The sequence below is a fragment of the Giraffa tippelskirchi genome, chromosome 8 (genome assembly GCF_054371585.1).
Source record: "Giraffa tippelskirchi isolate mGirTip1 chromosome 8, T2T-mGirTip1v1.2.pri, whole genome shotgun sequence".
NCBI lineage: Eukaryota > Metazoa > Chordata > Mammalia > Artiodactyla > Giraffidae > Giraffa > Giraffa tippelskirchi.
This window is the reverse complement of record NC_137282.1, coordinates 142,747,636-142,761,976: the sequence shown is the minus strand read 5'-3', so window position 1 is coordinate 142,761,976 and position 14,341 is coordinate 142,747,636. Positions and strand designations below refer to the sequence as shown.

At 47.5% G+C, this 14,341-nt stretch overlaps 1 protein-coding gene across 2 annotated transcripts; it reads left to right on the top strand.

Moving 5' to 3' along the window:
• The first annotated feature begins 6,678 nt into the window (after positions 1-6,678).
• On the top strand, positions 6,679-14,337 carry GTF2H4 (general transcription factor IIH subunit 4). Of its 2 annotated transcripts, none has more exons than XM_081522642.1 (14): positions 6,679-6,898; positions 7,517-7,659; positions 7,926-8,030; positions 8,379-8,510; positions 8,772-8,868; positions 8,961-9,049; positions 9,483-9,594; positions 9,740-9,808; positions 10,009-10,092; positions 10,331-10,463; positions 10,653-10,783; positions 11,870-11,917; positions 12,094-12,172; positions 14,019-14,337. In XM_081522642.1, the coding sequence occupies exons 2-14, from the start codon at positions 7,520-7,522 to the stop codon at positions 14,189-14,191; spliced, it is 1,392 nt and encodes a 463-aa protein (XP_081378768.1). In that variant the 5' UTR covers positions 6,679-6,898; positions 7,517-7,519; the 3' UTR covers positions 14,192-14,337. The 2 variants fall into 2 exon arrangements, with proteins under 2 accessions (XP_081378768.1, XP_081378769.1); XM_081522643.1 differs by having other exon boundaries at positions 6,826-7,007.
• Positions 14,338-14,341: the final 4 nt, after the last annotated feature.

Genomic DNA, 14,341 nt, shown 5'->3' with positions numbered 1-14,341 from the left:
TAGCAGCAGATGTAATAATTAACTGACATTTTCAAAAGAGTAATGAGCATAAATGAAATTCCGAGATTTCTACAGCTGTAGTGGGATATGAAAATAGCCATGGTGTCTATCAGTGACAAGTCACAGTTACTGCTAATATACTGGGGCTTTTGCTCATAGTCATACTTGGAGGAAATGCTAAGTTTCAGTTAGAGGACAATAAAAATAGAGGTGTAATATTTTTCTTGCTGAAATTCTAGGAAACTCCCTTCCATGTTTTGGATTCCTGGGTCTGGAAGCCCCAGGTGGAGAATCCCTGGATTAGACTGATCAAGGATGCAAATAACCCAACAGGTGTGAATTGGTTTAAGAGCCAAACCAAGAGCATAAATGATCTCAGAGGCTTGGAAGGATGAACCACAGCCACCAGGAAAATGTTTAACACAGAGTTCAAATTTGGTTGGAATGAAAACAAAATTCACTGCAAGTATTGGAAAAGGCAGACCCATCTTGATGGCAGTTCATGTGAAATAAAGACCCTGGGTCTCAGTTGATGACATTCACAAAGTGAGCCAACTGGATAATGAGAGTGACAATAAAGATAATTTAATCTTAGGTTGTATTAATAGGCCCTTGGGGTTCCAGGTCACAGATCTGAGTCCTGCTGGAACCTACACAGTTCAGATCACTGTGACCCACAATTTAAGATAAGCACTGACAGGACAAAGAACTCCCAAACCTCTGACCTTATAACTCTTAAGCTCTAGACCTATGCAATCACCTTGGGTTCATTTGAATTTAAGTCTCAGCAGGTTCAAACCTGCTGCTCGTCTGTGGTTCTCTGACAGCTGCACAAGAGAGAAACCTGGGGATCATCCTTACACCCCTTTTCCCCTACTCTCATCTCCCAAGTCCAGTCTACCAAGAAGCTCTGTTGCCTTGGCTCCCCAATTCCTCTTAAATTCATCATTCTGTCTCCATCCCCATCGGGGCACATGCTACCTCCATCTTGCCTGGACCACCACAGAATCTCCCAGGATCTGTTTCTGTTCCTCTCTGGTTTGTTTACAGCCCTACGGCCAGTGTGATCTTTAAGCGTGCAAATATAAACCCACTCCTTTATTCCAAACCCTTTAATGGCTTCCCATGGACCTTAACCTAGAACAAAATCTTCTTGGGCAAATTTGCTCCCCTACCCCTGCCTTGTCCACTACTGGCCACCTTTCAGTCCTTCCAATGAACACAGTCCTCCCTGCCACATGGCATTTGTAGCTTGGTGTTCCTCCACCTGGAACATAGTTCCCTACTGTTTTTGCCTTGTTAACTCCTGTTTGTCCTTCGGCAACCTTCCCTGACTTGCCCAACCAAGTCAAATCGCCTCTTGATGCTCTCAGAGCACATGGCTCTTCTTTGTAGCACTTACTACAGGTATGAATTTACACGTTTTTAGTTAATTTTTAGAAAATAATGACAGTGCTACTTACTGAGCACCCTCTATGTGCCAGGCTGTTCTTCAGTCGCTCAGTTGTGTCCAGCTCTTTGCCATCCCATGGACTGCAGCACGCCAGGCTTCTCTGTCTTTCACTATCTCCCGGAGTTTGCTCAAACTCAGGTCCATCCAACCATCTCATCCTCTGTTGTCCCCTTCTCCTGCCTTCAATCTTTCCCACCATCAGGGTCTTTTCCAATAAGTTGGCTCTTCCCATCAGGTGGCCAAAGTATTAGAGTTTCAGCTTCAGCATCAGTCCTTCCAATGAATATTCAGGACTGATTTCCTTTAGGACTGACTGGTTTTGATACCCTTGCAGTCCAAGGGACTCTCCAGAGTCTTCTCCAACACCGCAGTTCAAAAGCATCAATTCTTTGACACTCACCCTTCTTTATGGTCCAACTCTCACATCCATACATGACTACTGGAAAAACCATAGCTTTGACTAGATGGACCTTTCTTGGCAAAGTAATGTCTCTGCTTTTTAATATGCTGTCTAGGTTGGTAATAGCTTTTCTTCCAAGGAACAAGCATCTTTTAACTTCATGGCTGCAGTCACCATCTGCAGTGATTTTGGAGCCCAAGAAAAGAAAGTCTGTCACTGTTTCCATTGTTTCCCCATCTATTTGCCATGAAATAATGGGACCAGATGCCATGATCTTCATTTTTTGTATGTTGAGTTTTAAGCCAGCTTTTTCACTCTCCTCTTTCACTTTCATCAAGAGGCTTTTTAGTTCCTCTTTGCTTTCTGCCATAACGGTGGTATCATCTGCATATCTGAGGTTATTGGTATTTCTCCCAGCAATCTTGATTCCAGCTTGTGCTTCATCCAGCCCAGCATTTCTCATAATGTACTCTGCATAAAAGTTAAATAAGCAGGGTGACAATATACAGCCTTGACGTACTCCTTTCCCAATTGGGAAACAGTCCATTGTTCCATGGCCAGTTCTAACTGTTGCTTCTTGACCTGCATACAGGTTTCACAGGAAGCAGGTCAGGCGGTCTGGTATTCCCATCTCTTTAAGAATTTTCCACAGTGTATTGTGATCCATACACAGGCATTAGCATAGTCAATAAAGCAGAAGTCGATGTTTTTCTGGAGTTTTATATCTTAGTTGATTCATCACAGGAAGTAGTTATTGCCATTTCGCAGAGAAGAAAAACCTTGGTTAGGTTAGCAATATGCCAAGGGCAGCACAGCTGGGAAATGGAAAAAATGATGGTGAACAGCCTGTCAGCTCCTGGCTCTGTTCCTTCTTTCTAGGACGCCTGAAGGGGAGAAGACATGAGCTCTCCATTACCCATCATAGGATGTTTTCATACAGAGGGTGGATAGCCCTAGTCATAGAGCTCCTTCCATAATCGCAGCTCCTAGGAGCCCAGGCTGATTTTTCCTGAAGGCCAGTTCTAGGAACTCAGCCTGTGCTCAGCCAGACATCAGATCCCTTGCATCCCTTAAAGCAGGGCTCTCCAAGAGAACTCTGTGATCATGGTCTACAACTGCACTGTCTAATAGGTAGCTGCTAGCTACATGCAGCTATATTTGAAACGCAGCTAATGTGACTGAGAAACTGAATTAAAAATTTTATTTTAGTTAATTTAAATAGCCACAAGTGACTAGCAGCTCCTGTTCTGAACAGTGCAGACTTAGTTTTCCCTACATTGTAGGGAACCGTGATCCAGTCCACCTAGCTCCCCTTGTTTGCTCTGATCAAAATGAAGCATATGGCCTATTTCAGTTTTACACACACATAAATGCTTACTTAAAAGATGGCATTGGACTAGGTGTGCCACTTTGTAATCTCCTTTTCTCCCTGTCATGATAGGTGGTCCACAGTTCAGGCCAGGAGGCAGTGACCTCCTCTGCAAGTGTTGCCTGGTATTCTATATTTCAATGACCCACATTTTATCTAACCAGCTCCCAGTGATAAACATTTGGGCTGCCTCCAATGTTTTCAGGCTACAACAATAAACACAGTTTAGTAAACATCTTTGCATGTATATCTCTCTACCCATGTGGGAGAATTTCAGTATGCTACCTTCCTAATGGGGAGTTGCTAGGTCAAAGGGTAATCATTAAAACCATTGGTACATACTGCCAAATTACCCTTAGAAGGGTATGCCTATGTCAACTTTCCACGAAAGAATTATGGTCAAGTGCTCATGTATACTGAAGCCAACAGTGAGGTTGTCATTATTACTATCATTGCTAACTAGACATTATTTATTTAATTTATTTTTCCTTAATTAAGAGTGAATTCCCTGGTGGCTCAGATGGTAAAGAGTCTACCTGCAGTGAGGGAGACCTGAGTTCGATCCCTGGGTTGGGAAGATCCCCTGGAGAAGGAAATGGCAACCCACTCCAGTATTCTTGCCAGGAAAATCCCATGGACAGAAGAGCCTGGGGGGCTACAGTCCAGAGGGTTACAAAGAGTCCGACACGACTGAGTGACTTCACTTTCACTTTCAATTAAGAGTGAAGGTGAGAGTTTCTTAGACTTCCCTTGCGGCTCAGGTGGTAAAGAATCCGCCTGCAATGTGGGAGACCTGGGTTTAATCTCTGGGTTGGGAAGATCCCCCGGAGAAGAGAAAGGCTACCCACTCCAGTATTCTGGCCTGGAGAATTCCATGGACTGTATAGTCCATGGGGTCGCAAAGAATCACTTTTGAGAGTTTCTTCATTTGGTTACAAGGCACTTGTGTTTATTCCGTTTACTGCCTGTTATTTCTTAGTATTTCTATTATATTTTTTCTTTTTCTTACTGCTTTTGAGCAATACGTGCTCTTTGTATTTTGGCTATTTTATCAACCATTTCTTCCCAGATTATCAGTTCAGTTCAGTCTCTCAGTCATGTACGACTCTTTGCAACCCCATGAACTGCAGGACGCCAGGCCTCCCTGTCTATCACCAACTCCCAAAGTTTACCTAAATTCATGTCTATTGAGTCGGTGATGCCATCCAACCATCTCATCCTCTGTCACCCCTTCCTCCTCCTGCCCTCAATCTTTCCCAGCATCAGGGTCTTTTCAAATGAGTCAGCTCTTCGCATCGGGTGGCCAAAGTACTGGAGTTTCAACTTCAGCATCAGTCCATCCAATGAACACCCAGGACTGATCTCCTTTAGGATGGACTGGTTGGATCTCCTTGCAGTCCAAGAGACTTTCAAGAGTCTTCTCCAACACCACAGTTCAAAAGCATCAATTCTTCGGTGCTCAGCTTTCTTTATAGTCCAACTCTCACATCCATACGTGACTACTGGAACAACCATAGGTTTGACTAGATGGACCTTTCTTGGCAAAGTAATGTCTCTGCTTTTTAATATGCTGTCTAGGTTGGTCATAACTTTCCTTCCAAGGAGCAAGCGTCTTTTAATTTCATGGCTGCAGTCACCATCTGCAGTGATTATGGAGCCCCCAAAAATAAAGATTATATTTGTCCTTTAACCTTATTTAACGTCTGTCATAAAGAAGCTTTGCCAGTTTTGTGTCACTCTTTGAGGATTTTAAACATTGCTAAAGAAATGGAACAACAAAACACACATGGGCTGGCTACAAAGTGTAACAAAGGCTTAGTCTTACCATTTTGATTTCTGCTGCTGCTGCTAAGTCGTGTCAGTCGTGTCCGACTCTGTGTGATCCCATAGACGGCAGCCCACCAGGCTCCTCCGTCCCTGGGATTCTCCAGGCAAGAATACTGGAGTGGGTTGCCATTTCCTCCTCCAGTGCATGAAAGTGAAAAGTGAAAGTGAAGTCGCTCAGTCGTGTCCGACACTTCACAACCTCATGGGCTGCAGTCTACCAGGCTCCTCCGTCCATGGGGTTTCCCAGGCAAGAGTACTGGAGTGGGGTGCCATTGCCTTCTCCATTTGACTCCTGGTCACTCGCAAATGTACTTCAGATCCCAGTTCCAGCACTTTCTAGATGTCTGATCGCAATCACAAATTTCTTAATCTCAGTGAATTTCCATTTTCTAGTCTGCAAAGTGGGAATAACAAAACTTGAAAGTGAAAGTCGCTCAATGGTGTCTGACTCTTTGCGACCCCATGGACTATACAGTCCATGGAATTCTCCAGGCCAGAATACTGGACTTGGTAGCCATTCCCTTCTCCAGGGGATCTTCCCAATAAAACTTGCCTTACAGGAATTTGGGGGAACATGTAGCTCTGGCTTTTACTGAAGGAGTTCCCTCACCCCATAATAGTTTCATAAATGAAATCAGGCCAAACAATTTTTCTTTTAAAAACTGCATTTATTAGGATCTTCTAATTAAACGAGAAGCGCTGAAACTCCAATACTTTGGCCATCTGATGCAAAGAACTGACTCACTGGAAAAGACCCTGATGCTCGGAAAGATTGAAGGCGGGAGGAGAAGGGGACGACAGAGGATGAGATGGCTGGATGGCATTATCAACTCAATGGACATGAGTTTGAGTAAGCTCCAGGAGTTGGTAATGGACAGGGAAGTCTGGCTGCAGTCCATGGGGTCGCAAAGAGTCCATACGACTGAGTGACTGAACTGAACTGGGGAGGTGGGTGGAAGCATGCAAGACATGAGAACATTTGTGGAGGACTTGGGCTTCCCTGGTGGCTCAGACGGTAAAGAGTTTGCCTGCAGGGCGGGAGACCCAAGTTCGATCCCTGGGTCGGAAAAATTCCCTGGAGAAGGAAACAGTAACCCACTTCAGTATTCTTGACTGGAAAAATCCCATGGATGGTGGAGCATGGCAGGTCCCAGTCCATGGGGTTGCAAAGAGTCAGACACGACTGAGCGACTTCAGACTTCACTTTAGGTACCGAGGAAGGCGCAATGGATTGAATTAACTCCTAATTCGAGAAAATGCTCTGGAACGTTCATTATTCCAATTTTACGGGAAGCAACTGAGCTCAAGGAACCCTGTTTCCTGCCTCTCTACACGTAAGCGCCTCACCACCAAGCAGTTTCTGCATCTCCGCCGGGAAGCCCTCGGGGTATTTCTACTCCCAAAGTCCCCACTGCAGTTCAGTCAGTTAAACTCGCCGTTAGTCGAGTGGGTGGAAAGGGAGGCGGAACGAAGCAGCCACTGATGCTCCCGGCTCTCTTAAGTACAACCTAGCCTCTCTCCCCTAGGCTTCCTCGCGGTGCCTTTTGGGAGTTGTAGTCAGACGCGCCTCAGTTTGCTCCCGGGTGAGGAAGGACAAGACTCCAGTTCCCAGCATGCCCTGTTGTGGACGAGTGCAGCGCCGATTCTTTTCCTCCCCACTTCTTCACGCCTTCCCTTCTCTTCTGAATCCTCCACTTTGGACTCCAGTCGGTGAAATTCTTCGTCTTTCTCCCATTTTTTCCCTGTCATTTCCCGCCATCCTTTTTCCTATTCCCGGGAGCCACTGGCTCCGTTTCAGCGACGGATTGTGACTCGGAGTGCCCGAGGAGGGGATCGACACTGAGTTACGGTAAGGGTGCAGGGAGAGAAGGGGTGGCGGAGATATGAGGGAGAGAGTTGAGAGGCGAAGACTGGGAGGAAAGTTGGGATATCGTGCGGCGTAGATCAGGGTGAATGGGGTGAGCTGACCTTCGGGGAGGGAAGAGGAAAGAAGTGGAATTGGATTTGGGAGACATGGAGGGGAAAAATAGTTACTGCCTTGCTCAGCACGAGGCGGGGCCAAGAAGTAGACGGGAAGAACATACAGATTTGGAACTTACAGGCTGATCAGACCAAGAGAGGCAGAAGCGAAAGAGGGTTGGGCTCAAACAAGTATCTTTGTTACTGCTTAGGTTAAGATGAGACAAGTCATTGAAATATCAAATGTTTTTGCAAATATGGGACAACTGACAATTCTGTCATCTAGAAATTGAGAGAAGACTGGCGTTTAGGCCAGAAGTGAGGCGAGAAGACAGGAAAAGAGGGGAGGTTGGTCAGGATTGGGAGAAACAAGAGGAGGTGAGTGACATGAAAAAGGAAACCATAGATGAGTTTGTGTGGGGGCCAGTGGATCGGGAGTCAGAATTAGAAAGGTGAGGGGCGACAATGGCATGGCTTGTGGGGGTACACTAACACTTTCATCTCTCAGGTGATGGAGAGCACCCCTTCTAGGGGTGGACTGAATCGAGTACACCTACAATGCAGGAATTTGCAGGAATTCCTAGGAGGCTTGAGCCCTGGAGTATTGGATCGATTGTATGGGCACCCTGCCACCTGCCTGGCTGTCTTCAGGTGAGGACCCCTTTCATGGTAGGGTCCATGGTGGGGAAATGTAATGGGGCCTGCAGACTGAAATAAGTTATTGTGGATAGAAGCTTAGCACTGGTGGGCTTGGAGAGTAAAGTGTGTCAGGCCAAACCAGATGGAGGATGTGGGGGCAGCAAGACAGGTAAAAGTTGGGGGGTGGTGAATGTGAGATGTTTGAGAGGCTGTGGAGGGCAGGGATGCAGTTCTAAGACAGTTTCTGATATTAACATTGTCCCTCTCCCCACTTACAGGGAGCTCCCATCTTTGGCTAAGAACTGGGTGATGCGGATGCTCTTTCTGGAGCAGGCTTTGCCGCAAGCTGCTGTAGCCCTGTGGGTGAAGAAAGAATTCAGCAAGTGAGTCTCTCCTGCATTTTTAGCCAGATACAAATTTCTCAACAGCCAGGCTTCCCAAACTGCTGTTCTTGGAACACTTCTAGGAACTATTAACGGGGACACCAAAAACTTGTAATTAAACACATTTGGGAAATTTTCATTACTGTATTTTGCCTCTCGGAGAGTTGTGATGTCTGTAACAAGGCTCTGGTGGGCTTTACAGTAAAGAAATTTGCATTAAGACACTGATCTCACTCTGTGAAACTGTGTTCCGAGGACCACCAGTTTAGAAAAGGCAGAAACTGACGCCTTTGTGGGTCTCCTTTCTGTTCTCCAGTCATCTCTCTCACCTCTCTGCTTCTGTTCCAGAGCTCAGGAGGAAAGCACAGGGTTGCTGAGCGGCCTCCGTATCTGGCACACCCAGCTGCTCCCTGGTGGTCTCCAGGGCCTCATCCTCAACCCCATCTTCCGCCAAAACCTCCGCATTGCCCTTCTGGGTGGGTATGTCACTTCCATCTTTTCCTAAATTAGATAGGGGACATAGTGATTGAATTGCTGGCTGGGAAGCTCCTGAGGGGCCTCTCTGCAACCTTGCAGGCTCTACTTTTGGAAGCTCCTTTAGGAGTAAGTTGGACCAGATGGAGCTACATGGTGTAGGAAATGTCTCCCACTCACAGTCCCTGGGGATGAGGGTGGAAAAAGGGCAGAAGCGTGGGTGGGGAACACAGGTAGGGTTCCTTACTGTTGGCCATCCTGGCATAGGGGCAAGGCCTGGTCTGATGACACAAGTCAGCTGGGACCAGACAAGCATGCCCGGGACGTCCCCTCACTTGACAAGTACGCCGAGGAGCGATGGGAGGTGAGGACTTGGGACTCTGTGGGTGTCTCTGCTTGTATTCCTGCTTCCCACAGCCTTTAAGGCATCCGACTCTGTTCTCTTCCGTTCTTCAGGTGGTCCTGCACTTCATGGTGGGATCCCCCAGTGCAGCCGTCAGTCAGGACTTGGCTCAGCTCCTCAGCCAGGCTGGGCTCATGAAGAGGTAAGGAAGCCGGAGGTACAACGGCTGTTTTGCCACGTCCTTGAGTCCCTGCTAAATTGAGTCTACCTTGGGTCAGGATTGGAGGGGGCTGACTGAAAAAGGAGGGCTGAGGGACTTCCCCGATGGTCCAGTGGCTAAGACTCCATGCTCCCAATGCAGGGGGCCCGGGTTCGATCCCTGGTCAGGGAACTAGATCCCACATGCCACAACTGAGAGTTTGCATGTCACAACTAAACATACTGCTTGTTGCCACAAAGATGGAAGATCCTGCATGCTACAACTAAGACCTGGCATGGCCAAATAAATATTTTTAAAAGGAGAGTAGAGCAGAATATGGCAAGAGATAAACCAAAAAAAAAAAAAAACGTGGGCACACAGGTGGGACAGTGGCCTTTCTCTGCACACCTCTGCCATGATCCCTCTCTGTCTCCAGTGCCGAACCTGGAGAGCCACCCTGCATTACCTCTGCTGGCTTCCAGTTCCTGTTGCTGGACACCCCAGCCCAGCTCTGGTACTTTATGTTGCAGTATCTGCAGACAGCCCAGGTGAGCAGGTCAGGGGTGCCTGCCAGCATGCTCTACTCTTCCCCAGACCCACTGAGGGACTGCTGCCTGCAGACTTTGTTCCCTGATTTTCTCTCATTTCCTCCCTCCCACCCCTCCCCCTTTACCTCTGCCCATTCCTCCCTAGAGTCGGGGCATGGACCTGGTGGAGATTCTCTCCTTCCTCTTCCAGCTCAGCTTCTCCACTCTGGGCAAGGTAAGCAGGGGGCTTGAGTGGGCGAGATGGGAAGAGAGTAGAGAGATGGGAAGGGGAAATGAAGTAATGGGGCAATACAGTGGAGGATAAGAGTGAACAAAGAATATGCAGAGATGGTAAAAGAGGGAGTGAGTGTATGGGGTTGGGAAAGGGAGAATGGGATGTGTTTTGGACCCCAGCTGGCCACTCCTTTTCCCCAGGATTACTCTGTGGAAGGTATGAGTGATTCTCTGTTGAACTTTCTGCAACATCTGCGTGAGTTTGGGCTTGTTTTCCAGAGGAAGGTATGAGCACCCAGACACATGGCCTCTACTGAAGAGGTGGGGTGGGATGGTGCCTTGGCCTTTAAAGGAGAGTGGGGTCTCGGGAGGCAGTCACAGGAGGCAGTTGCCAGGACTGACTACTTCTCTAGAAATTGGGAGCTGAGGTCCTCGGCACTGGGAGGAATCGGATGTTTCAGGAGGAAGATGTAGGACAGTGATCCTAAGACAGGGCCTGTGGCCTTTCCCTTCTCCTTTTCAGAGGAAATCTCGGCGTTACTACCCCACACGCCTGGCCATCAATCTCTCGTCAGGTGTTTCTGGGGCTGGGGGCACCGCACATCAGCCAGGCTTCATTGTTGTGGAAACCAATTACCGACTGTATGCCTACACAGGTGAGGCTGGACAGAGGGACCCTGGGAGAGCAGGCTGATGGGGAGGGGAGGAAAAAGGGGAAAGAAGCAGGAGGGACTGCCAGTTTCTGGTCATGTACACTTATAACTTGGTGGTTTATAGAGCTGTCTGAGGCTTGGGGGAGCCTAGATGTGGGAAGCCTCCTAATCCTCTTCCTATCTTCTGGTCAGAGTCGGAGCTGCAGATCGCCCTCATTGCCCTTTTCTCTGAGATGCTCTATCGCTTCCCCAACATGGTGGTGGCACAGGTGACCCGGGAGAGTGTGCAGCAGGCCATTGCCAGTGGCATCACAGCCCAGCAGGTATCCCTGCTTGGGGAAGGTGTGGGTGGAAAGAAAGGCTGCACTTGGGTTGTGGGGTATGGGGTGGTCACCTTCCAGAAGTCTAGCATGGGGTCTGTTACAGAAGGTGGTGGTGAGTTGTCTACGTGTGAGCATCAGATCATGAGAAGTCAAGGCTCTCAGTGTGGGGAGAGGTAGACCCTCCTACAGAAAAGACACATAAGGAGGAGCTATAACTCTGGATTTGTGTCTCAGCATCACCACTTCGTAGTTGCACAGATGGCCTAGTTGTTTCTCTGAGCCTCAATTTCCTCATCTGGAAAACGGAAATAATGACAGTTCTCGCTTCAGGGCTTCTGATGGTTCTCACTTCAGCTATCAGCACTTCCCTGATAGCTCAGTTGGTAAAGAATTCACCTGCAATGCAGGAGACCCCAGCGTGACTCCTGGGTCAGGAAGATCCACTGGAGAAGGGATAGGCTACCCACTCCAGTATTCCTGGGCTTCCCTTGTGGTTCAGCTGGTAAAGAATCCACCCGCCATGTGGGAGACCTGGGTTCGATCCCTGGGAGACCTGGGTTCGATCCCTGGGTTGGGAAGATCCCCTGGAGAAGGGAAAGGCTACCCACTCCAGTATTCTGGCCTGGAGAATTCCATGGACTGCATAGTCCATGGGGTCACAAAGAGTCAGACATGACTGAGCAACTTTCACTTCATAGGGTTGTTGAAAGAAGTCAGTGAAATAGAGGTAAAGCATTTAGTTCAGAGCCTGCCATGCAGTTAGTGCTCAAAAATAATAGTTGCTGTTACTTTAAAGGAAAAAAAAAAACACAAAAAACTATGGAAAGGGCAAATATGCCAAAGAAGGAGCAGCAGACATCACCAATGGGAGCAACACCTGAGGACAACAGCTTATCTGGGATGTGTTGAATTGATAGGCATATGCCTATGAATTTTTAAACAATCAGTTGATGTTCAGTGACAGTAGGAGACAGGTAGCTTTCCTGCTTTCTTATTTGAGAATTTGAGAATTCTGTGCAATGAGAATTGCACTCACTTGAGAATTTATTTACTGCCATTGATCCCAATTCTTGTCTGTTTCCCTAGATCATCCATTTCCTAAGGACAAGGGCCCACCCAGTGATGCTTAAACAGGTACAAACAGGAGGCTGGAGGGACAAACAGCTGCAGGAGGCTGAGAGCTCTTGGTACCTGGTGATGAAGTGATGGAAAAGTGAAATGGACATCCAAATCTGGGGAATGGGTGGAAGGCTAGGGCTGCCTGGAGCAGTGCTCCTGAATCTTACAAGGGCCATCCTTTGCCCCTGTAGACACCAGTGCTGCCTCCCACCATCACGGACCAGATTCGGCTCTGGGAGCTGGAAAGGGACAGACTCCGGTTCACTGAAGGTGAGTGGCTTTTGGTGGGTTTTTTTGGTCATTGGCCAGAAGAAGGACAGTTCAGTCTTGGTAAGCTGAAAAAGCTGTTCATGCTTTTTATTTTTTGTTTACTGCATGGGCTAGTAAACTCATGCCTGTTTTATTTTGGGATGAGTTGATGGCAGTAAATAAATTCTCAAATGAGTGTGATTTGGATTCATCTAGAAGAGGGAAATTGGAAGGGATTCAGTTCAGTTCAGTTGCTCAGTTGTGTCCGACTCTTTGTGACCCCATGAACTGCCATACACCAGGCTTCCCTGTCCATCACCAACTCCCAGAGCTTACTCAAACTCATGTCCATCGAGTCGGTGATGCCATCCACCCATCTCATCCTCTGTCGTCCCCTTCTCCTGCCTTCAGTCTTTCCCAGCATCAGGGTCTTTCCCAGTGAATCAGTTCTTCGCATCAGGTGGCCAAAGTATTGGAGTATCAGCTTCAGCATCAGTCCTTCCAATGAATATTCAGAACTGATTTCCTTTAAGACTGACTGTTTTGTTCTCCTTGCAGCCCAAGGGACTCTCAAAAGTCTTCTCCAACACCACAGTTCAAAAGCATCAATTCTTCGGCGCTCAGCCTTCTCTCTAGTCCAACTCTCACATTCATACATGACTATTGGAAAAACCATAGCTTTGACTAGATGGACCTTTGTTGGCAATGTAATGTCTCTGCTTTTTAATATACTGTCTAGGTTGGTCATAGCTTTTCTTGCAAGGAGCAAGCATCTTTTAAGTTCATGGCTGCAGTCACCACCTGCAGTGATTTTGGAGCCCAAAAAATAAAGTCTGTCACTGTTTCCATTGTTTCCCCATCTATTTGCCATGAAGTGATGGGACCAGATGCCATAATCTTAGTTTTCTGAATGTTGAGTTTCCAACCAACTTTTTCAGTCTCCTCTTTCACTTTTATCAAGAGGCTCTTTAGTTCTTCTCCGCTTTCTGCCATAAGGGTGGTGTCATCTGCGTATCTGAGGTTATTGGTATTTCTCCCAGCAATCTTGATTCCAGCTTGTGCTTCATCCAGCCCAGCATTTCTCATGATGTACTCTTATATGTTAAATAAGCAGGGTGACTATATACAGCCTTCACGTACTCCTTTCCCGATCTGGAACCATTCTGTTGTTCCATGTCCAGTTCTAGCTGTTGCTTCTTGACCTGCATACAGATACTTCAGGAGGCAGGTCAGGTGGTCTGGTATTCCCATCTCTTTAAGAATTTTCCACAGTTTGTTGTGATCCACACAGTCAAAAGCTTTAGCATAATCTATAAAGCAGAAGTAGATGTTTTTCTGGAACTCTTGCTTTTTCGATGATACAATGGATGTAGGCGATTTGATCTCTGGTTCCTTTGCCTTTTCTAAATCCAGCTTGAACGTCTGGAAGTTCACAGTTCACGTATTGTTGAAGCTTGGCTTGGAAGACTTTGAGCATTACTTTGTTAGCATATGAGATGAGTGCAATTGTGCCATAGTTTGAACATTCTTTGGCATTGGAATGAAAACTGACTTTTTCCAGTCCTGTGGCCACTGCTGAGTTTTCCAGATTTGCTGGCATATTGAATGCAGCACTTTCACAGCATCATCTTTTAGGATTTGAGGGATAATTCATAGGGATAATTTCTCTGGTTTTGGTAAGCAATGGGTTTTCTTACTGTATTATACTGCCTTCCTGAATATGGCTGGGTCATGCTAGTGTTAGGATTTAAATGTGGTGGGTGGCAAGCCCATACCGCTGGTTCCCTGATGCTGCCGTCGAGGGGCTCCCGCCTCCCGTTCTCACCTCCTCTCTCTCTCCCCGCTGTCCCTGACCTGCGGACCCCAGGCGTCCTGTATAACCAGTTCCTGTCACAAGTGGACTTTGAGCTGCTGCTGGCCCACGCGCGGGAGCTGGGCGTCCTGGTGTTCGAGAACTCGGCCAAGCGGCTCATGGTGGTGACCCCGGCCGGGCACAGCGACGTCAAGCGCTTCTGGAAGCGGCAGAAGCACAACTCCTGAGTGCGGGACTGGACCTGGGCGGGGCGCACCCGGGAAAGCGGGCTGCGTGGAGGCTGGCGCGGCCTCAGAACTCAGGTGTTTTGTTTTTTTTTTAATTCACACGTCGGGATTCTTCTAGTTTAATAAAGTTGTGAAAGTGAACCACACGAC